Source organism: Pholis gunnellus (genome assembly GCF_910591455.1).
Source record: "Pholis gunnellus genome assembly, chromosome: 21".
Taxonomy (NCBI): Eukaryota; Metazoa; Chordata; class Actinopteri; order Perciformes; family Pholidae; genus Pholis; species Pholis gunnellus.
This window is the reverse complement of record NC_136548.1, coordinates 8,705,892-8,724,449: the sequence shown is the minus strand read 5'-3', so window position 1 is coordinate 8,724,449 and position 18,558 is coordinate 8,705,892. Positions and strand designations below refer to the sequence as shown.

Here is an 18,558-nt window from a genome sequence, read left to right as displayed (position 1 = left end):
AGAGCCCTGTGCAATGGATCCCTCACATATGTTGTTGGGATGGATACCCGTCTGTGCACTGAGAGGTCTGAGAGTATCAGAATTGCAAGATGAGTGCTTTAGTAACTTGATTTGTTTTTCAAGAGGCCGGAGTAAACAGCAAAAGCAGAACAGTAGAAGATTAGAGGAGATGATAGTGGATGCTTTTAACACCACAGAAGGTTTTAACAGGGTGGGTTTACCTCAGACGACCTTCCAGTGTTCTGACCTTTTTCAAAGTATAGCTATATACTTATATATACTTATATATAAGTATGTATATAAATATATTATGTTTGGGAGGTGTTTGTCTACTTTCTTAATATTAGTTTCTATTATTCTAGTATAATATATTATGCAAATCACCCACTTTGTGATGAAAATTAATTTGCATTGTCTTGTTTTAATGGTAAACGTTATATCATGTATGTAGGGGTAGTTACACTGCACTGAATTACCATGCAACATTAATACAAATCATCTTGAAAAGCAGATGTTTCAGATGGATTACCAAACTAACTTTCTTATCAAGTTCTATTAACTAAATAAAAAGGATTCCAAGATGAAAGAAAACATTCACAAACTTGAAACAAATCGGGATAAATGGTCAGCAGTTGTGTACACATGACCTGTACGAAAAATGTCAAAAATATAATACGAGTCTGTAATTTGATGCCAACAGCCAGATGGCGCCATTTGTATCTTCTGCTTTAATCCACTGATAAAACTATTCGCAGTGCTCTCAATAAGTACCTACAGTAAACATGCAAGAGAATGCCTCTCTCTGTAAATCATATATAATATATAATAAATATACATATATGGTTCAAATCACTGAAACTTGATTCACTTGTTTTCCTGGAGTCTGTGTAGATAAAGTACGTTAAACACTGTCTGTGAAATGTTCCAGCGGGCATAAAAACAACAATGGCTCAAGAGATTTTGATTTACAGATTTTAAAAAGCTTGAATAGTCTTGTTTTACGGTGGGGATTTTAAGATTTTAAGATTTTAGTGGCTTTTAGGGTAATCCTCCTTTCCTTTCTGTTTTTTTCCACCAGATTAGATGTTTCTCCAAAGCCCCTTCCAGTTTTAGGACACAATGTAAACCAGACTTTGGTGTTTCATTTTTACCTCTTTACTGTTATTAAACTAGTTTATTTCTTTTTGCAGCACTGTTTATACCATTTTCCCCATTTGGTTTTTGAATTAATCAAAGCAACTTCAAGAAAGATGAAGTAACTTATTCACTGGTAAAGGCTAAAACCTTGTTCAACAGTAGCATAAGAGGAGAAGAGTTACGAAGTCAACAAAACAAACAAAGTGACTCACTAACGCGAGGTTACATCCGCACTAATAAGCTTCCTGTAGTTACGCAGCAATATCTATTAAAAGGTTGTGAACGTTAACTAACATTGGCCACCATAAGCTGCTGGTAACACCAGACCAAGTGAGGCTGTAGCAGCAAAACCCCCGAGTGTGTTGAAGTGAGTGTGTTAACACTTGTTTCTAACAAATTACAGTTTCTCTTTTTTCTTAAAAATGATACAAAGTCTCGCTTTAAAAAAAAAAAAAAAAAGAGTCCTTTGTCAAAGAGTGCTTGTTGAACATGTTTTAAAGAATCCTGATGCAGGAACATCAAGGCATGTACAAAAGACTGTCTTTATTCAGACAACCAGACTAAATGACTCGGACAGTTAATTGTTTCATGGAGCGAGACTCAGCTCAAGCTATAAAGGTCCATTATCCCCTGCCGGCCCAGAGGCCAGAGCAGGCCTACAGCCCCACAGCTGGTCCTGGACTCTGTCCGTGTCTCTGCTCGTGGACAGTCTGTGCAGCTTTGCTCTGGACTTCTGTTGCTGGGTTTGACTTGTCGGATTGTCCGTTCTCCTCCAGACCCACCAGCCTGCTGCTGACCTCCCACAGCCTGCGAGCTGCCTCCTCGTCCAGGGCTTGGGGCGCCGGTTCCTTTTCTGTCATCACGTCATAGTAGCCCCCCGTCACCCCTTCCATCTCCTCGGACACTGCCAGGTAGACGCTGGGCTGGGCCCCCAGCTCTGGGCTCTTTACCAACAGGGAGAAAAAGGGACCTGCAGGGGGGGGGGGGTTGGTGGGGACCACAGGTTTGCTGGTTTAAACTCAGCAGGAATACCATGTTTGAACCATCTTTCAGATCCTCTCCTCTATTAGATTTATTGGCAAATGTCAAGTAACAATCCCGGAACTTACTGGATTCATGTTGTTGTCCAACGACAAAATGAAACGCTTACATGAATGTGCAACAATTATTGTTTGTTCATATCCAAATCTGGCACACGTTGACTCTGTGGATTTGTATTATCTTTTAAATGATCACAATAACAAACACGGTTCTCCTGTGGAGAGGATTTTTATTACCTTTGAGTGCATGTATTAAAAAAAAAAAAAAAAACTCATTGCACTATAAAAAAAAATGAACGAGTGCAATCACTGAAACAGTAACGAGAGCGCGTATCAGCAACAACATTGGTGTACTTTGATTTCAGAGGTTTTATTTGAACTGTAATATAATCTTAGTTGATGTGATGTAGACACTTTATAATGAATGTTTTTGCAGTTCAAATGTGGATCGGAAACTTTTTATGAACAGAAATGCGGTCAGTTTATGTTTTATATTTACACAGACCTAGTAGAGTAGAAGAGAAAACTCACTGAGCAGACCAATGCCATGTAGCAGAGCTCATACAGCCCGAGCTAATTGTTCCATGTGCATTGGATATAAGCATTTATTGATTTCTCTAAATTCAGAATCCAATAAGAAAGCCGGATACTCACTGAGCACAGAGCTGGAGAACCGGGATTGGTGCAGACCCGTGTGCCTCCCGAGCTCCGTGGCAACAACGCCTGGGTGCACAGCGTTCACTGTGACTCCTGTGCCTGTTAAAACACACACACACACACACACACACACACACACACAGTATTGTTTAAAAATACATATCCACTGGCCAATTACAAACAAGAACATAGGCCGTACTCCCTCCCACACATGCCCACATAAGCATCAGCCCGTAGACTTGCCTTGTAATCGCTTGGCGAGCTCTCTGGTGAACAGAACATTGGCAAGCTTGCTCTGACAGTACGCCTGCTTGGTATCAAACTTCTTCTTCTCCCAGTTCAAGTCCTCGAAGTCAATCTTTCCAACGATGTGGGCGAGCGAGGCCATGTTGATCACTCTGCTGGGGGCGGACTCTTTCAACTTATCCAGCAGAAGGTTGGTCAACAAGAAGTGGCCTGGAGGAAGACAGAAACCACCGGGGGGTCAGGTAGGGACGGGGAGAGCGAGGCTTTGTTAGAATTAAAATATAGTTTAGATACATTTTGTCACAGAGAGTTGAGAAAACCCAGACACCCCCCCCCGTCTGTCTCCGTTTGCCCGTTTGTTCAGTTAAAGTCGGTACCTAAGTGGTTAACTCCAAACTGCATGTCGAAGCCATCTTCTGTCTTCCCTGCTGGACATCTCATGACTCCGGCATTGTTTACGAGTACATCCACACGCTGCTCCTCTACAAGACAATGGACTTGTTATTTAAGAAGCTGTTACTGGGTGTGCTTTGTTTCAGTAACTGAACACATAAGTGGAGAAGTGACACAGCGGCATGCTTTGTTTTCTCACCTCGTTGGATTCTCTCTGCAAACTCTCGAATGGATTTCACGGAGGCCAGGTCGAGGTGACAGGCGTAAACGTGAGGATTCAGGGTCTTCCCTCTTATTTCCTTTGCAGCTGCCTCGCACTTCTCCATGTCCCGACATCCCATAATGATCCGACCCCCTGAAAGATGCCGAAATGGGGGAAAGGAGTGTGTCATTGAGCGCAGAAGAACTGCTCAAGATTTTATAATTTGTGTTGGGGGTTTTTTGCATTAAATTCAGAGTTATAATTATTTTCTCCGCACCTCTCTTGGCCAGTTCTTGGGCAGTCTCCTTCCCGATGCCTGTGTTGGCTCCTGTTATAACCACAGTCTTTCCATTGATGGTGGCCTTACTGGGACACCGGCCTCCTGTCACATGGTTCCTATGAGAAGAATTGAAGTTCAGTGCCATCTTATTTAATAGCACGCCTCCTATTTCAGCATCACAACCAGGCGTCATGGATTTCTCCCTGAAAACTGAACCTGGACTTTTTATATATCTTGTGCCAAAAACAATTGCCAAATGGGAAAAGCGGGCCAATGCAACACGGCCCCAGAACTTCAAGGGCCCAAAAGAAAGCTCAAGGCTTACTGTGTGTGAACTGGTTTGTGCTAATCTTATTATTTTTATTTAATAAAAAAATTCTCTCTGTATATATATATATAATTATTATACTGATGAACTGATGTAATAAGGGCCTTAGTTAGGTGGAGCTATGCTTGTAACCACATGATGTCACATAAGTGAAAACACCAGTGTGGCTTGATGGACTTTATTGCTTAGGCATGAAAAGGTTCCTTGTGTCAAAATCTAGTTTTAAGTCCTTCATTATTTTAGTTTTGTGTTTATATGTTGCATATATGTTGTGTTTGATCACCCAGCAATCTCTGGGACATCTAAGAACCCAGAATAGGAATACTGTACAAATTGCACAAAGAGGGGGACGAGTGGGGGCCAAACAGCTCATGTGACACAAAATAGGAATTCTTTTTGTATTTTGAGCTCTTAAATCCAGGACTTGACTTGAAATCAACTGTTCACACGTTCTGTTTTGCTCCTTGTACGATTGTGTAGCATGTCCTCTCAGGTTACGTGGTGGAGAGGAGGTTGTGTGGCTCAGGCTCTAGCTGTTTAGCTGTTTGGCGACACCTGGAAGCTGCATGACGTCCTCCTGGATCCATCTATTTCCCATATCTTCACCATGTTGTCACATGGATTGTCTATAGTGCAATTGTATTATGTTAGTCTATTCTATACTGTACACACACAACATCTATTGCAAGTCTGTCTGTCCAGGGATCCCTTCTCAGTTGCTCTTACTTGTTTCTTCCATTTTTGACCCCTGTTTAAGGGGTTTGATCGGGCTGTATAAATATAATTGTCATGACTGTTACACTGTTCTTAAACAAAGAATGTCCTAAAGTTCAACTAGCCTTAATAACTGAATGAGCGAACAGAATGTCACCTTTACAATCTATTCATTACAATACAATAATGTTATACAGCCATGGAGCCATGGAGGTTGTACTTTGTGGGCTTGTTGTGCTGGCTTGTGTACAGTAAGTTAGTAGTTAAGTGCTGTCTCCTCACTATGAGAACCCGAAGCTCAATACCAATGTTATTTCCTTAATAACTTGACATAACTAGGCTACCTTTCAACCAACACAAACATTACATTCAGGCCCGTCTGAACGTATCGCTAGCAGCGTAACGTTACATGTATAAGCGGGCAAATGTGACACAAGCAAGTGTAAAACACACAGTTACATCACGATACAGTGGGCATATCTCTACTCACTTCAGTAAAGCAGCAGCTCCAAACACTGCTCCAAAAAAAGAGACTGGTAAAACATATTTGCTCATGGCTTCCGAATAATGCGGACGGCATTTATAGCTTAAAAAAGCTGGTTCTAACACCGTTTCCACAATTTGGTTTGACAATATACTCCAGTGCCACAAGGTTAAGCGCGCATGTTTTTAGCGTCATCGACAGAGCATAAAGCCCCATGGCATTGTGGGAAATGAAGTACAGAAGGAAGTGTACGTCCAAAACAAGCAATAAACGACTTTTTAGCAACATTGTTGCATTGATTTTGTAAATAACAGACACAGTTATAAGAAGTACTGTAATAATGTGAGTGATTTTATATCTAGAGAATGTATTGTGTGTTTTCTGTTCAAAAACATCTTTACAATTAATTCTGACGTTTGCTTTTACTCCTGAGATGTATGAAAGTGATGCTAACTCAGGGAATCTCTCAATTTAATTTACATTTGTCCTTGCCATCACATGTTGGGAATAAAAATGTCATGAGAACAGAATAAAATTGGGGGCTTATGGGATGATTTTGAGTCCCTGGAGAAGGTAAGGATTATATGATTTACAGTGATGTGGTTATAAATTGCTTTTTTTGGATTGGAAACAAACAATGTGAAATTACTTTGCTGTTCTATCTTTTGGGGAGCCAGGTGAGACTGAGTGGATGAGGCAGAGGGAAGAGGCATCTATGAGATGGTCTGCTCGCTGCTGTGGAGGGTCACACTAATGCATTACATTACATTAAAGTCATTTAGCAGACGCTTTTATCCAAAGCGACTTACAATTCAGATTCTATCACACCGTAGGCAACGGGAGCAATTTTGGGGTTGAGTGTCTCGCTCAAGGACACATCGACATGCGACTAGTGGAGCCTGAACTGCCGATCCTCTGATTGAAAGACGGCCCTGCTCTCCATTCAGCCACAGTCGCCCCATAATGCCTGGAGGTGCGAGGGCTGGGGTATAGCTGTGTATTCAGCATCATTTTGAGTTCAATACGTGTTACTCCACATGTTCTCTAAAGTAAAAAAAAAAATCTCTCTTCTTTTCAAAGTGTACCTGAGATTTTTTCTGCCCAAAGTGTTTTTTAAAGTAAGTACTGGTCGTCTACTCATTCACAAGACATTCTACCTCCCTCCCACTTTTCCTCATGATGAAATCACCTAAGACAATTGTATACTTTCTCTCTCTCAGACATATTAAGTGTGGTTTGTGGAGTGCCCTGACAGTTTAAGGCAAACACTTTCATGGTTTTTAAAGTTCTTGGACTTCCAATCCACAACAGTTAGGAAGAAACAAGAAAAACAGTTTTTGTGTTCTTCAAATTATCATGCTCTTTAAGAGACCAAAGCTTGAGGCCCTGCGTTAATATCCCTCCACTATGACGATGCAGAGCAGCTAGGACACAAAGTATGTGCACGAAGATACATTTGAGAACAGTGAAAAAACAAGGCCACCTTCTTGCGACAAGATGTAGAGAACTTGAGGTGACACATAAAAAGTAAAAACTAGGACGTGAGTCTGGTGCCTGAAAAAATAGGAGAGAGGAGGCGAGGGAGGAGCAGCCCTGCTCTATTTGTTCACACCTCAGAGGTGTGGGTCCCCGGTGTGTTTTGACCCTCCATGCTCTCTGCTGGCAGCCCACAGAGCTTTGACCTTCACTGTGATTTATGACGGGCTCTGTTTCCAAGATGACCTCAAGGGAACTCTTCGCCTCGCTGCCTGTTGGCCTCACTCTTCCGTGTGAGACACCTGAATGTCTCAAAGAGTCGTTGAAGATGTATTCAATCTGCCCAACTAAAACAAAGGGATCAGAGTCAAATTATCTTGTTTCAGGAGACATGGAAGATCATATTCCCCTTTACTGACTGTTTTTTCCTCTTAGGCTTCATTCTCTCCCCCCCCCCTGTGATCTGGACAGCTTGAAAACAGTTTATCTTTCACTCTTCTCAGCATGAGCCGGACCTGCATCTCTTCAATGTAAATCTGGGCTTGGAGAACAGAGGAAGCAGAAGAAGGTATATGCATTGACGTAAAACCAATAACTCAAAGGAATAAAAAGAAGTTGCTCAAATGTAATATATGTGACTGAGGTTTGAGTGTGTGAGGGGAGATCAAGACAAGTAAAATATCCCTTCATAGGGATCTTCAGCCTTCAACCCATCTGATCAGTGGTATTTGATGATGCATTAAGGTTATCTCTGTCGATACTTTCTCAATCCAATCCGTTCTGCTTGGCAAACGTGTCTGGCAGGAGGCCTGTTGTTAAACATGTATACAGTAAAAGGGGAGCTGCCAGGGCACTGAATTCATTCAAAAGTCTTGCCTTGGTGTTACCTAATAAGGACAGTTGGCAAAGTCACCGCGTGAAGAACTTGAGGCAATACGCTGTTGAATTATGCAAGAGAGGGGCAGCTTGTTGTCCCTTCAAAGCATGAATCAAAAGTTTTTAAAAAAAAGCTCACGGACGCATTAGGGTCGGGTGGTTCGATGCTGCGTCCAGGCGCTAGGACCCGGGGCACGTGAGCGTATTAGTTTGCTAGAGGGTGGAGACGGCGAACAATGAGGGAGCTGACTGGTAGGACCAGCAGAGGAGCAAGATCTGAGACCACCACCACCCCCCTCCTCACCCACAGAGTCCCGCTGGACCATAGGACTAAACAGACTGACCGGCAGACAGCGAGAGCAAAGACGCAGAGCTGAGTTTAGAGAGAGTGGGGACATGTGGGTTGGTCCACGCATGCATGAGAGCAGAGGTTTGCTGAGTTCCCTGCGTGGATGTGAGTGAAAGGGTTCGCCTCAGCGCGCGTGTGTGTGTGTGTGGTGCTGAACTGGGTCATGCGGACCACTGGTGGAGCGAAAGATAAACACGCACCCTCCTCCCGCTGCTTGGCAGGTTGAGATGGTGGGCGCTCAGAGGAGGGATCCCAGCCTGTGTCCTCATCTCAGCCTCCAGCATCAGATGATGCTTTGATTTATTCAGCCTCCGAAGAAAGTGAAGAGCTTCTCAGGAGGACTGGGATCTTCTTGGGCGGGCAGCAGGCACAGCATCAACGGCGAGATCTCATCCGAGCTTTAATTCCATCCGTGAAAACTGCGAGTTTTTGTTTGAGGTTTTTAAATGGACCCGCGCGTGTTTTTGAACACCTATACCTGATTGATAAGTTCTTAAGCGAGGAGACCCATCGATCGCTTTCTTGCAGACCGGAGCGGACCGGAGCGGACCGGAGCCCAGCAGCTCTGCTCGCCGAGCGGATGCAGGACCATGGAGGAGAGAGACAGGTCGCCAGCAGGTGAGCGAGCAGCCCAGACGCACCCTGAGGTGCCTGAAACCGAAATGCCAAAGATAAAGGTTTAAAAATGATTGATTCATAAAAAATACATCGTTCAGATTTGTGGATTTGAATTGTTTTCACACGTAATTCTGATGAGTGTGAGCTATATGTACGTTGTGTTGACGGAACTTGGACTCATTCTAATGGACAATATTCATATATGAATAATATATTCGCTTACTGCCCGCTATAGTCTATAATAACAAATCAATGCCAGCAGTTATACAGCACTACAGCTGCATTTACCACTAGGATGAACTCTAACTCGAGTTAATTGTTGCGCTGCGTCTACATTTGTATCCTCACCCACATTCCTTCATTCATTGAAACTTTTTGGGATTCTGTCTGTGCTAAATGGACGCGAGGGGATCCACATCTAATGACCCTTTTATACTTTGTCCAGCGCGGACAGGTGATATCTCATCGTTAAAGCCGTCTAATGCATTTAAATTAGCAGCTGACTTGATAGAGCATGAGCCTGTAAAAGCAAAGCGTGGAGGTAATGGACTCTAAATGAAAGGCAACAGCAGCTAATACACAAGGATTTGCTGTAGTAATGGCTGGGACCTTTTTAAAAGGAATAGTTCATCCCAAAGTCAAGCAAAATTCTGAGTCCAAATTGCGTCTCTGGGAACAAGTATGTGTATTATTGCCCAACACACTGTAAACACTGTAAATGTATACAGAGGGAAAGAGTTTAAACATCAGCTATTACACTTAGCATTCAGTTCCACCTGAATCAATCATCCCTATTAATATGCATAATGGTAGAAAATGCTGCACTTTCCAAATACAAACACACCTTAAAGAGCAGATATATGCGTATAAGTCTGGGATCTTAAATTAAAGTGGAGTCCAAAAGAAAGACCTAATCTTCCCTCAAATGATCCACCTTGAATTAATCAAAAACATCCGGAGAGTCATCCCAAACGTGACCTGCAGAGCTAATAGGGCGTCTGCCACTACGGACAACAAATAAAAGGACTGCAATCTTACGGCTTAAACAGATCCCAGAGAAGGACCCAGTCCAACAGCTGGCACATACACACCAGCCAAACCCATCACTGCCCCTCACATGGCCACAAAACTGAAAGAAAGGCACACACACAGTTTATCAATGAATACGGGCAAAATGGTGTTCAAAGAACATCTTACCAACATTTAAATCAGTTCAATAAAAGGAAATCAGAGTCAGCAGACACAGTGTGACACATAAACAGAAATTATGCAAACATTGTCAATTAGTACATATAGAGGACGTGAGTCTGTGCCTTGCTGGATGGATTAAAGAAATAACACATCACATAATATCTGCACATTACGTCCTAACCAGCAATTATTAGTGAGAAAACAGTGTTTGATTTATGTACAGTATGTTCTTGTCTTTAAGTGTCTTGTACATTCTGTCCTACACTCGCTTTTGCAGCAATAACTTATAACCTGCCATGCAATTAAAGCATAGTTGGGTTTGAATTTGAGAGCGGGGGAGAGCGAGAGAGAGAGAGAGAGCGAGGGAGAGAGAGAGACAGAGAGGGGGGGGGGGGGCTAATTGCAGCATCAGCAATCAGCATTAGTCCATCGATTGTGGTTAGAGGCTGTATTGTACGTGAGCGCGATCACAAGCCACCATATACTGTTAGTTTGTCTTGAAGTGGAGGGCGAATCGGTCAAAAAAAAAGGAGCAGTGTCCTCCTTAGCGATGCTCTTACATCATTTAGCCACACCCCCTTTTAGACCCCATTTTCTGAGCTCATAATAGGCTCACATTTCCCCATGTATTTGGCATCAAAGGGACAGAGTCTACAGCATGTGGTACAAAGAGAGGGATGCTTCAATTCAGTCTCACTTCACCCAATCCCGCTCTCTCTCTCTCTCTCTCTCTCTCTCTCTCTCTCTCTCTCTCTCTCTCTCTCTCTCCGTCCCTCTCTCTTGTCACATGAAGCCTCCCTATTGGAACTTGAGGCCATTGGATTGTGAGAGAGTGTGGGTATGGTACATTATTCCATTATTGCAGTGAAATTTCACTGTGAAAATATGTTTTACGGTACATGATTATGATGACAGATGCTCTAGAGTTTCTACAAGATTGATTTTTTCTGCATTGGCATGTTTGTTTTGGCTTACCAATGTGCCTGTTTTTTGTCTTTGTCGGTCATTTGTGGTCCCTGCGCAGTACTAGAGCCAAGTGTCCTTCGCCTCCCATCGCTCATCTCCACTCTCAGTCATTGTTTGGATCCCTTTAACCTTGGGTTATCCCTTTCCAGGCTTCAGTTCGTCCCAGCAGGAGGCCAATGGCCGGCGGCGTTTCTGCCAGCAGGCAGCAGCGCATGGGATGTGTGGCATACAGTTGCGAGAGAGAGAGAGAGAGAGAGAGAGAGAGAGAGAGAGAGAGGGATGATGGGAGGGAGAGTAGAGGCGAGATAAGTCAGGGATGGGTTACACAGCACTCGGTCCCAGCAGGGATTCTCCATATGAACAGCCGGGCCAAGCTGAGAGCAAGTGATTTGTCAAAGTGAGTGGCCGTGGCCCAGGCCGCTAGTTCACCTATCACAGCACAGCGGGAGGTTTCTTCAGCCGCGTGTTGACGGAGGCACTAAACCCACCTACTCACCGGCTCTGATGTTCCGTGTGAGGAACAGAGTGTCCTGACAGCAACACAAGGAAGCCCATTTTGGTCGTTTGATCGAATGACAGATTGTTTTGGATGGCAGTCATTTGTTTTTTATTCTATACACACTGAGACAACAAGGAGAGGGTCCGACGGATGCATAATGTGCGTCTATGCATGCAGTTGTTTTCTCTCAGTCAGTGAGAGAAACCACGTCCGTCACATCGTATTTCCCTCTCTGTTCTCGCTGTGACCCCAGAGGCGAGGCACGTTGGGCATTTTGACAGTAAATTGGACACAAGAGATCAGTCTTCACCCATAATGACTCTTCTGCCGAGAGCAAAGCATCTAGTCCATTAGTAATGGAGAGAGGTAGCACCGTGAAGCAGGCTCTGCAGTCTATTTCTTTCTTTCATTAGTCCCTTGTTTACATTGTCGAGAACAGACAAGAGAGAGCTAGGAGAGGAGGAAGGAAGGCAAAACGCTGCGTGTAAAGCGGCTGATATATGCGTTGTGTACATTGAAAGACATGTGTTAAAGATACAGATACAGCTTCAACTCTGTTGCCCAATTTTTCATCTTTTCCACGACCACGATTATTAAGCTCATCCCCTGTATGTGAACCTGAATTCATGTCTGAATCTTAGCCCTATTTATGTGCTACTCAATGTCATGTCACAGTTTATTGAAAGCAAAAGTCAGGGGATCACCAAAGTCAGTGGGATTGATCATGTGGGGGAGATCATGAATGTTAGCACAACATTTACCAATAGCTTCCAATGGCTTCCAATAGCTCAATAGTTGTTGAGATATTTTAGTTTGGACCAAAGTGGGGGACAGATTGGCCAAGCAGCATAGCAACATTGCCATCATGGCTAAAAATAAAGCTTATCTCTGAGAACAGTTGAAACGTGTGCCACCTGAAGTCCACATTAACGCCTAAACTCACAAGTGTAACCCTCAGAGTTCAGAGGCCAGATCACAGCCCGAGGCTGTGAAGAGACTGTCTGTGAAAAGAGAGACGGTTGTCAGCTGCATCACAGGATAAATCTCTGTTCTCATCTTCAGGTAGGTGTTTATTGAAGAAAAAGGTCGACTGCTTCTGCGGTTTAATCTCATGTGTGACACTTGCAGTCAACCACAACAGGTATCCAGACCGGCGCTGTGGTTATTAGGACGTGAAACTGGATGTTTTTTCCGGGAACGACGTGTTTTTTAAGAGGGTTATACTGCGAACGCACTCAGCTCTGTTTGAGTAATTGCTAAATGGACCGAGATTGCCAATCTGTATTTGAGGGGAAATTAGTGGCAGGAAAACAGATCATTGCTGCTGAGCGAATCTCTTGCATCTGCACTTTTTAGGAATTTGGAAAAAAAAAACAGGCTTGTTTTCAGACTGTCACTGCATTTTGGAGTTTATTTACTGAGATTTTTCAAACGGTTGTCAAACACTCAAATGTCAGGGGATTTTTCATCACAATTAAAACATGAAAATCCCAAATATTGTTGTTTCCAGGACTAACCTGAACAACAAATAACAATACAAGGAATAAGTGAGCAGCCCAGGGAACTGTTGGCACAAGGCAAACAGATGATTGACAGTGAGTGGGACTGGCTCAAAAAATACATTAAAAAAATTTGCCTCAAGCCAAATCATCATCTGCATGTTGAGTGGGTTGCTGTCACCTTATCTTTGAGGACAGGAGAGGAGCAGAGGGCAGCATGGGAGACCAGTGGGGGCATGTGGCTGTGGTCGAGCACGAACGCTGAGCCGTGCGGAGGCTCACAGCTGCCGCCTCTCAGAGGTAGGAGCACAAAAGGCCTTTGAGTGTCACTGTGCGACTGATACACCGGACCTCCCCGCCCCCCCTTCTCACAAACACTCACATACAATAATCTCCCAGAGACCACATAACTTCATCACCACACCTCCAGGCGCACTACACTGCAGTTTTTGGTTCACATTTACAGCATCATTGCAGCTACGGGGATCACCGTCTCCCAACTACTTATCACATTTCAGAACTCTTAATTCAGTTCTGCAAAGGAAATGAGTACAACGCATCCTGCACTGATGTGTGGTGGTGGGGGGGGGCTTTTGTCTTTGTGGGAGCTGAGTAATGTGATTAAGATCCATGCTGCAAAATTCTGCCCGTGGAGCTGACGGGAAGAAGTGCCAGTAAACAAGCGCTCCCTTCGCCCTGCTTTGCTGCCGCTGATGAAGCCTATGGGGCCATGCCGGGTGGGGTTGTCAGAGGAAATGTGCTTCCAGTCCGTCTGTCTGTCCTGTTTAAATGTTTAATCACCAAACCTGGACCGCGGACCGGTCAGGATAATGACCAACTTTTGTGTTGACTCGCTGGCGGCTGTACAGTGGGCACGCTCAGAATGAGTAGGCTACAATATTCATAGTCTCTTATATAAGCATCACCATGATAAAAATCAAGAAGCAAGTGTTAGAGATACATTCAGGGGGCCACTTTCTATTTGCGGAGTTTTCTTCTCCGACAAAGAGTGATGAGCCAAGAACGCCAGGCTGCAAATGGCCGCATCCTATTTTAGTTTTCGCTGTAATAGCTATATTTATCACTCTCTTCCCACAAGATAGCAGAGGAACCTCAACACCTTTCAGAACAAAACCTCCTGCGCCGTGTTCTCATCAACTGTACATTTGCTATACTGCGCATTAATTCAGTGCTGCAACCCCCACGATCATGCACCTGCCTGTCGACACAGACACATTTGAGATACTCTCGTTCAAACCAGTGGTGCTGAGAAACTGGCTGCAGGGAGACAAGAACAAAGTGCAAAGCAGTTGCCTTTGAATGATGGATGAAAAAGGCCATCAGCTAAATTGTTTGCGCTGATTTGATGCCCATTAGTGGGCCTGTGTGTGTGTGTGTGTATGATGCGCATGATTGGATGATTACATTTGATTTTGTATGGAGGGGGGTTGAAGAGAGACAATGGGTAAGATCATTAGTGTGATCCACTTCATTTCCTTAAAAGGGTCCGTTTTGTACAGTTTGGTTAATAGTTTTATTGTTTGCTCAATCACTGTGGCAGAAGCTCACCTGCACAGTCGCTCATCTCTGATTTTTAATTTGTTGTCAGTTGGTACATTTAGTGTGCAGCTGTATTTTCCCTCCAGGGATCAGTTTGACCTATTTCAAACTTGGCACTTCTGAAAATCAGCAATCATCTTTCTGTTGCAGTATTTCTTTTCTTATAAGCTCGTAAGCAACCTCTTTTCCTCACAGCACAGCTGGCTGTATCTGCTGTTTTGGAAAATGTATGTGTATGTATATACCTCAGAGTGGTCACAGATGATCTATGGCACGCCTTACCAGCGTGTATATGCCATGGCGCTGTCAGCTCTCTCCATTTGTTTCCATTTGTTTGTCCTTCTACCTGGTCGTATTGATTTTCCCATAGCTGTCTGCCAGTAAGTGCTGTCTGAGACCAGCCATATCTGAATGCTGGCCAGAGTGATCTAGAGGGACACCAGGGGGTTTAATACATTTACTGAAAGCACTTCCCATGTTGATGCCTTCCCTGAATTGATTGTATGGAAATGAAGGTCTGTTAAAGCCTCCCTGATTTAACCACCCTTTGGGACACGATGTGCCGACAGCTAATACAAAAATACTTGAGATGATTCTGTCATAAACACATTCAGGCAAAACATTTATATCGCATTCATTTTTTTTATCTTGTAACTTTTTTTTTATCATTGTCACATTTTGTTCAAAAGATGAAATAACTCCTATAAATGCAAAATAACAAGAATAATAAGAGTAATGTTTGTAAAATACCCCCCCAAAAAACACACAAATCAAATAAATATTCCCTCATTAATCTGCACCATTATCTAATATCGTCATCGTAGCAGATGAAAACCTGACTCTGAGCGGTGTGTGTTCCTCTTCATTCAGTCTGCCCCACAGCGTCAAGGCGAGCCTGTCTCTTTCTCCGTCTGGGCCGGGACGGGTGGGCAGTGGCGGGGGCTCCCCTACATCCAAGATGGGCTACTGCGGAGGGGTGCCCGTGGAGGACATGCAGGCCCTGGCCATCACCTCTCTGTCGGCAGCAGACATTGCCAAACAATATGAGCACATCCGTGAGCTGGGGAAGGGCACGTACGGCAAGGTGGACCTGGTGGCACACCGGACGCAGGGTGAGTTGGTTAAGATCTTTACCCTTCATCTCTTGTATTAGTGTGTCTTGAGCGTCGAACATACAAGCACAAAAAAAAGACATGTCGGACAGCAGATTGTTCAGATCTCCTGCATTGTGCCAGCATTGCTCACAGCTGAAGATAACCAGCTAAGGCAGAGCAGCATGTTGTAAAGTCTCAAAGCACGGCGCTAAGACATTAATTTCGGCAGTTAAAAGGGTTTGTTGAGGATTTATTTAGGGCTACTGTTTAATCCTTGGTTGTAAGAAATTCAAGGTTACAGAGCTGGCGTGGTGTGAAAGCGGAATAACGAAGCAATGTGAAGTATTGCAGAGTGAGGCTGAGAGGCTGAGAGGGCGGCGGAGATTTAAAGTGCCGCATGCACTCCAAAAGAGCCTCTGTATTTCTGCAGCTGCGATCTTGAACAGCTGACTGTAATGTGTGTAACGGAGAGAAGTTTCATTCACCGTACATGTTTATATGAATGAATGTAGCAGCTGTCATTAACACAGCGTTCGGTAGTCGGCAACCTCTCCACTCTCTCAGAGTGTCAGGTGACACTTTCAAATTCACTGTAGGTGCTTTTTTCGACTTGTAGTGTTTTGGATAGTAAAACGTGGGCAATTTGATGTTTAGGTTTGATCTACATGTTTATGTCTGGATTTTTCTTTTCTTTTTTAGGCACCAAAATGGCACTCAAGTTTGTCACCAAGAACAAGACTAAGCTCAAGAGTTTCCTGCGGGAGTACAGTCTAACTGGCTCACTTAGCTGCAGCCCTTTCATCATCAAAGTCCTGGACGTACTCTTTGAGACGGAGGACAGCTATGTGTTTGGACAAGAATATGCCCCCGCCGGGGACCTTTTCGACATCATCCCCCCGCAGGTAAAGCAATCATTCTTCCTTTCACCAATCCCCGTCCTCACTCAGCCAGAGCTGCTCCAATCAGCCCCCATGTTCAAACAAGGCAGTTTTAACAAGTTCTCCTGGGATTGGAGCCTTGTATTAGTCCCGGTTTTCTCTCTGCGCAGAGCTCTCACTTCGTGCTATTCCAGTTGATGCGATGGGTGCTTGACTTCAAGGTTCTTCTAAAGACTCATTAAAAATGGTTGCAGCGGAACTCAAAACTTAGACTCTTTTGTTTCAGTTTTTGTTTTTGGAGCGCATCACTTTTCAAACTGTTCTTTCATCCCACCACTCAATATAACCATCACCTACTCTTTTTCAACTGTTCTGTAACGTCCTCACCACGAAGCTCTTTTTCTGGTATCACCTCTCATAGTCTCACCTCCCACACAATGTACTGTATATATTAGACTGCGTTAATCCAAATCGCTATTTTTTCTGCCTTTGTTTCTCCAACACTTTCCTCCGCTCTCTCCTCTTCTCAGGTGGGTCTGCCAGAGGAAATGGTCAAACGCTGCATGCAGCAACTGGGCCTGGCTCTGGACTTCATGCACAGTAAAAGCCTGGTGCATCGGGACGTCAAGCCTGAGAACGTGCTCCTGTTTGACCGTGAGTGCCGCCGCATCAAACTGGCTGACTTTGGCATGACCAGGCGCGTGGGGTGCCGCGTAAAACGGGTGAGCGGCACCATCCCCTATACAGCGCCAGAGGTGTGCCGCGCCAGCCGCGCTGAGGGTTTCCTCGTGACCACCAGTCTGGATGTTTGGGCGTTTGGCGTTCTGATCTTCTGTATGCTGACGGGCAATTTCCCCTGGGAGGCAGCGCTGGCGGCCGATGCCTTCTATGAGGAGTTTCGCCGCTGGCAGAAAGCAGGGTGCCCTGTGGGGACCTACCCGTCCCAGTGGCGCCGCTTCACTGACGATGCCTTGCGCATGTTTCAGCGGCTGCTCGCCCCCGAGCCGGAAAAACGCTGCGGAGTCAAGGACGTCTTCTGCTTCGTCAAGTACGAGCTGGTCAGCGAGCTCAGGCGCAGAGCATCTTGCCGAGCCAAGAGAGGCGAGAGGTCAAGCTCGGGAGTGTGCACCGGCAGTTGCACTCCCTCCGCATCCTCCACTTCATCACGCTCCTCGCACAGACACCCGGAGCCCTCCACCCCTCCAGGAACAACCTGCCTGCGCCCGGCACCACTCAAACGCAGTGTCCTGTCCGACCCGCTATCTCCCAGAGAGGACTCTGGGCAACACCAGTCTCCAGGCCGAGATAAGAACAAAAGCCAGATGGTAATGGCCACTGCCATCGAAATCTGCGTGTGACCACGCGAACGTTAGCAGCGGAGACTAGATGGCTTTTCACAGTAATGACAAGCTGTGAAGAGGTGTTAACGACTACCACAGAGACTCCACTGACAAAGAGGTAGCCTACTTTAACCACGAAAGAGAAGCTCAGGATCACATCCCCAGCTGTGGAAATGGACACCATCAATTAGCGGTACACGCTTGGACAGCTCATCACTGGCATATGCCGGTTAGGTTTTTGATTTGTGACCAAAGACTGCTTCCAAAGCTGAGAAGCTGTTGAAGAGTCCCATGATGTTGCTCCTCTCAGCGGCTCATCCTGCCATCCAGATATTTGTGTTTTCTGCCGTGGTGGTGCTAATGATTCTATAATTAGATACTTCATAAAAAATGGATTCTGTCTTTTCTCACTCATCACTCAGTGTCTCTTTACTTGAGTTTATGTTACGTGTCTTTACCAGTGTTTATTCATCTCAGAGTATAAACTCCGGGGAGGCCAAAACATCTGATCTGGTGATGCCGATCAGTGCGAGGCCGGTGATCCGAAGGCAATCTACGCAACCTGCCGTCTCTCAGACTTCCTGCCAACTTCCGATGCATAAAATTTGTCTTTTTCAAGAGAAAGTGTTATTAAGAGAAAAATAAGAAAAATAAGAATCGAAACCTTTATGTAGCAGTTTGTACGAGATGTCTTCTTCGTGTAGGTGACTTACATGAAGTTCTCAGAGAGA

The 18,558-nt window shown here is 44.6% G+C and overlaps 2 protein-coding genes across 2 annotated transcripts; one reads left to right on the top strand and one right to left on the bottom strand.

Moving 5' to 3' along the window:
- Positions 1-1,195: 1,195 nt before the first annotated feature.
- On the bottom strand, positions 1,196-5,656 carry LOC306712625 (retinol dehydrogenase 13-like). Its single transcript, XM_079181999.1, has 7 exons — positions 5,488-5,656; positions 3,953-4,071; positions 3,673-3,828; positions 3,458-3,562; positions 3,078-3,290; positions 2,832-2,933; positions 1,196-2,107 (listed from the first exon to the last, which is right to left on the bottom strand). Exons 1-7 carry the CDS (start codon positions 5,550-5,552, stop codon positions 1,794-1,796), a joined length of 1,074 nt encoding a protein of 357 aa, XP_079038125.1. The 5' UTR covers positions 5,553-5,656; the 3' UTR covers positions 1,196-1,793.
- A 3,106-nt stretch (positions 5,657-8,762) lies between these two features.
- sbk1 (SH3 domain binding kinase 1) lies at positions 8,763-17,845 on the top strand (the record flags this gene model as incomplete). Its single annotated transcript, XM_079183056.1, has 4 exons — positions 8,763-8,800; positions 15,386-15,627; positions 16,309-16,511; positions 17,018-17,845. The coding sequence occupies 4 exons, from the start codon at positions 8,763-8,765 to the stop codon at positions 17,843-17,845; spliced, it is 1,311 nt and encodes a 436-aa protein (XP_079039182.1).
- Positions 17,846-18,558: the final 713 nt, after the last annotated feature.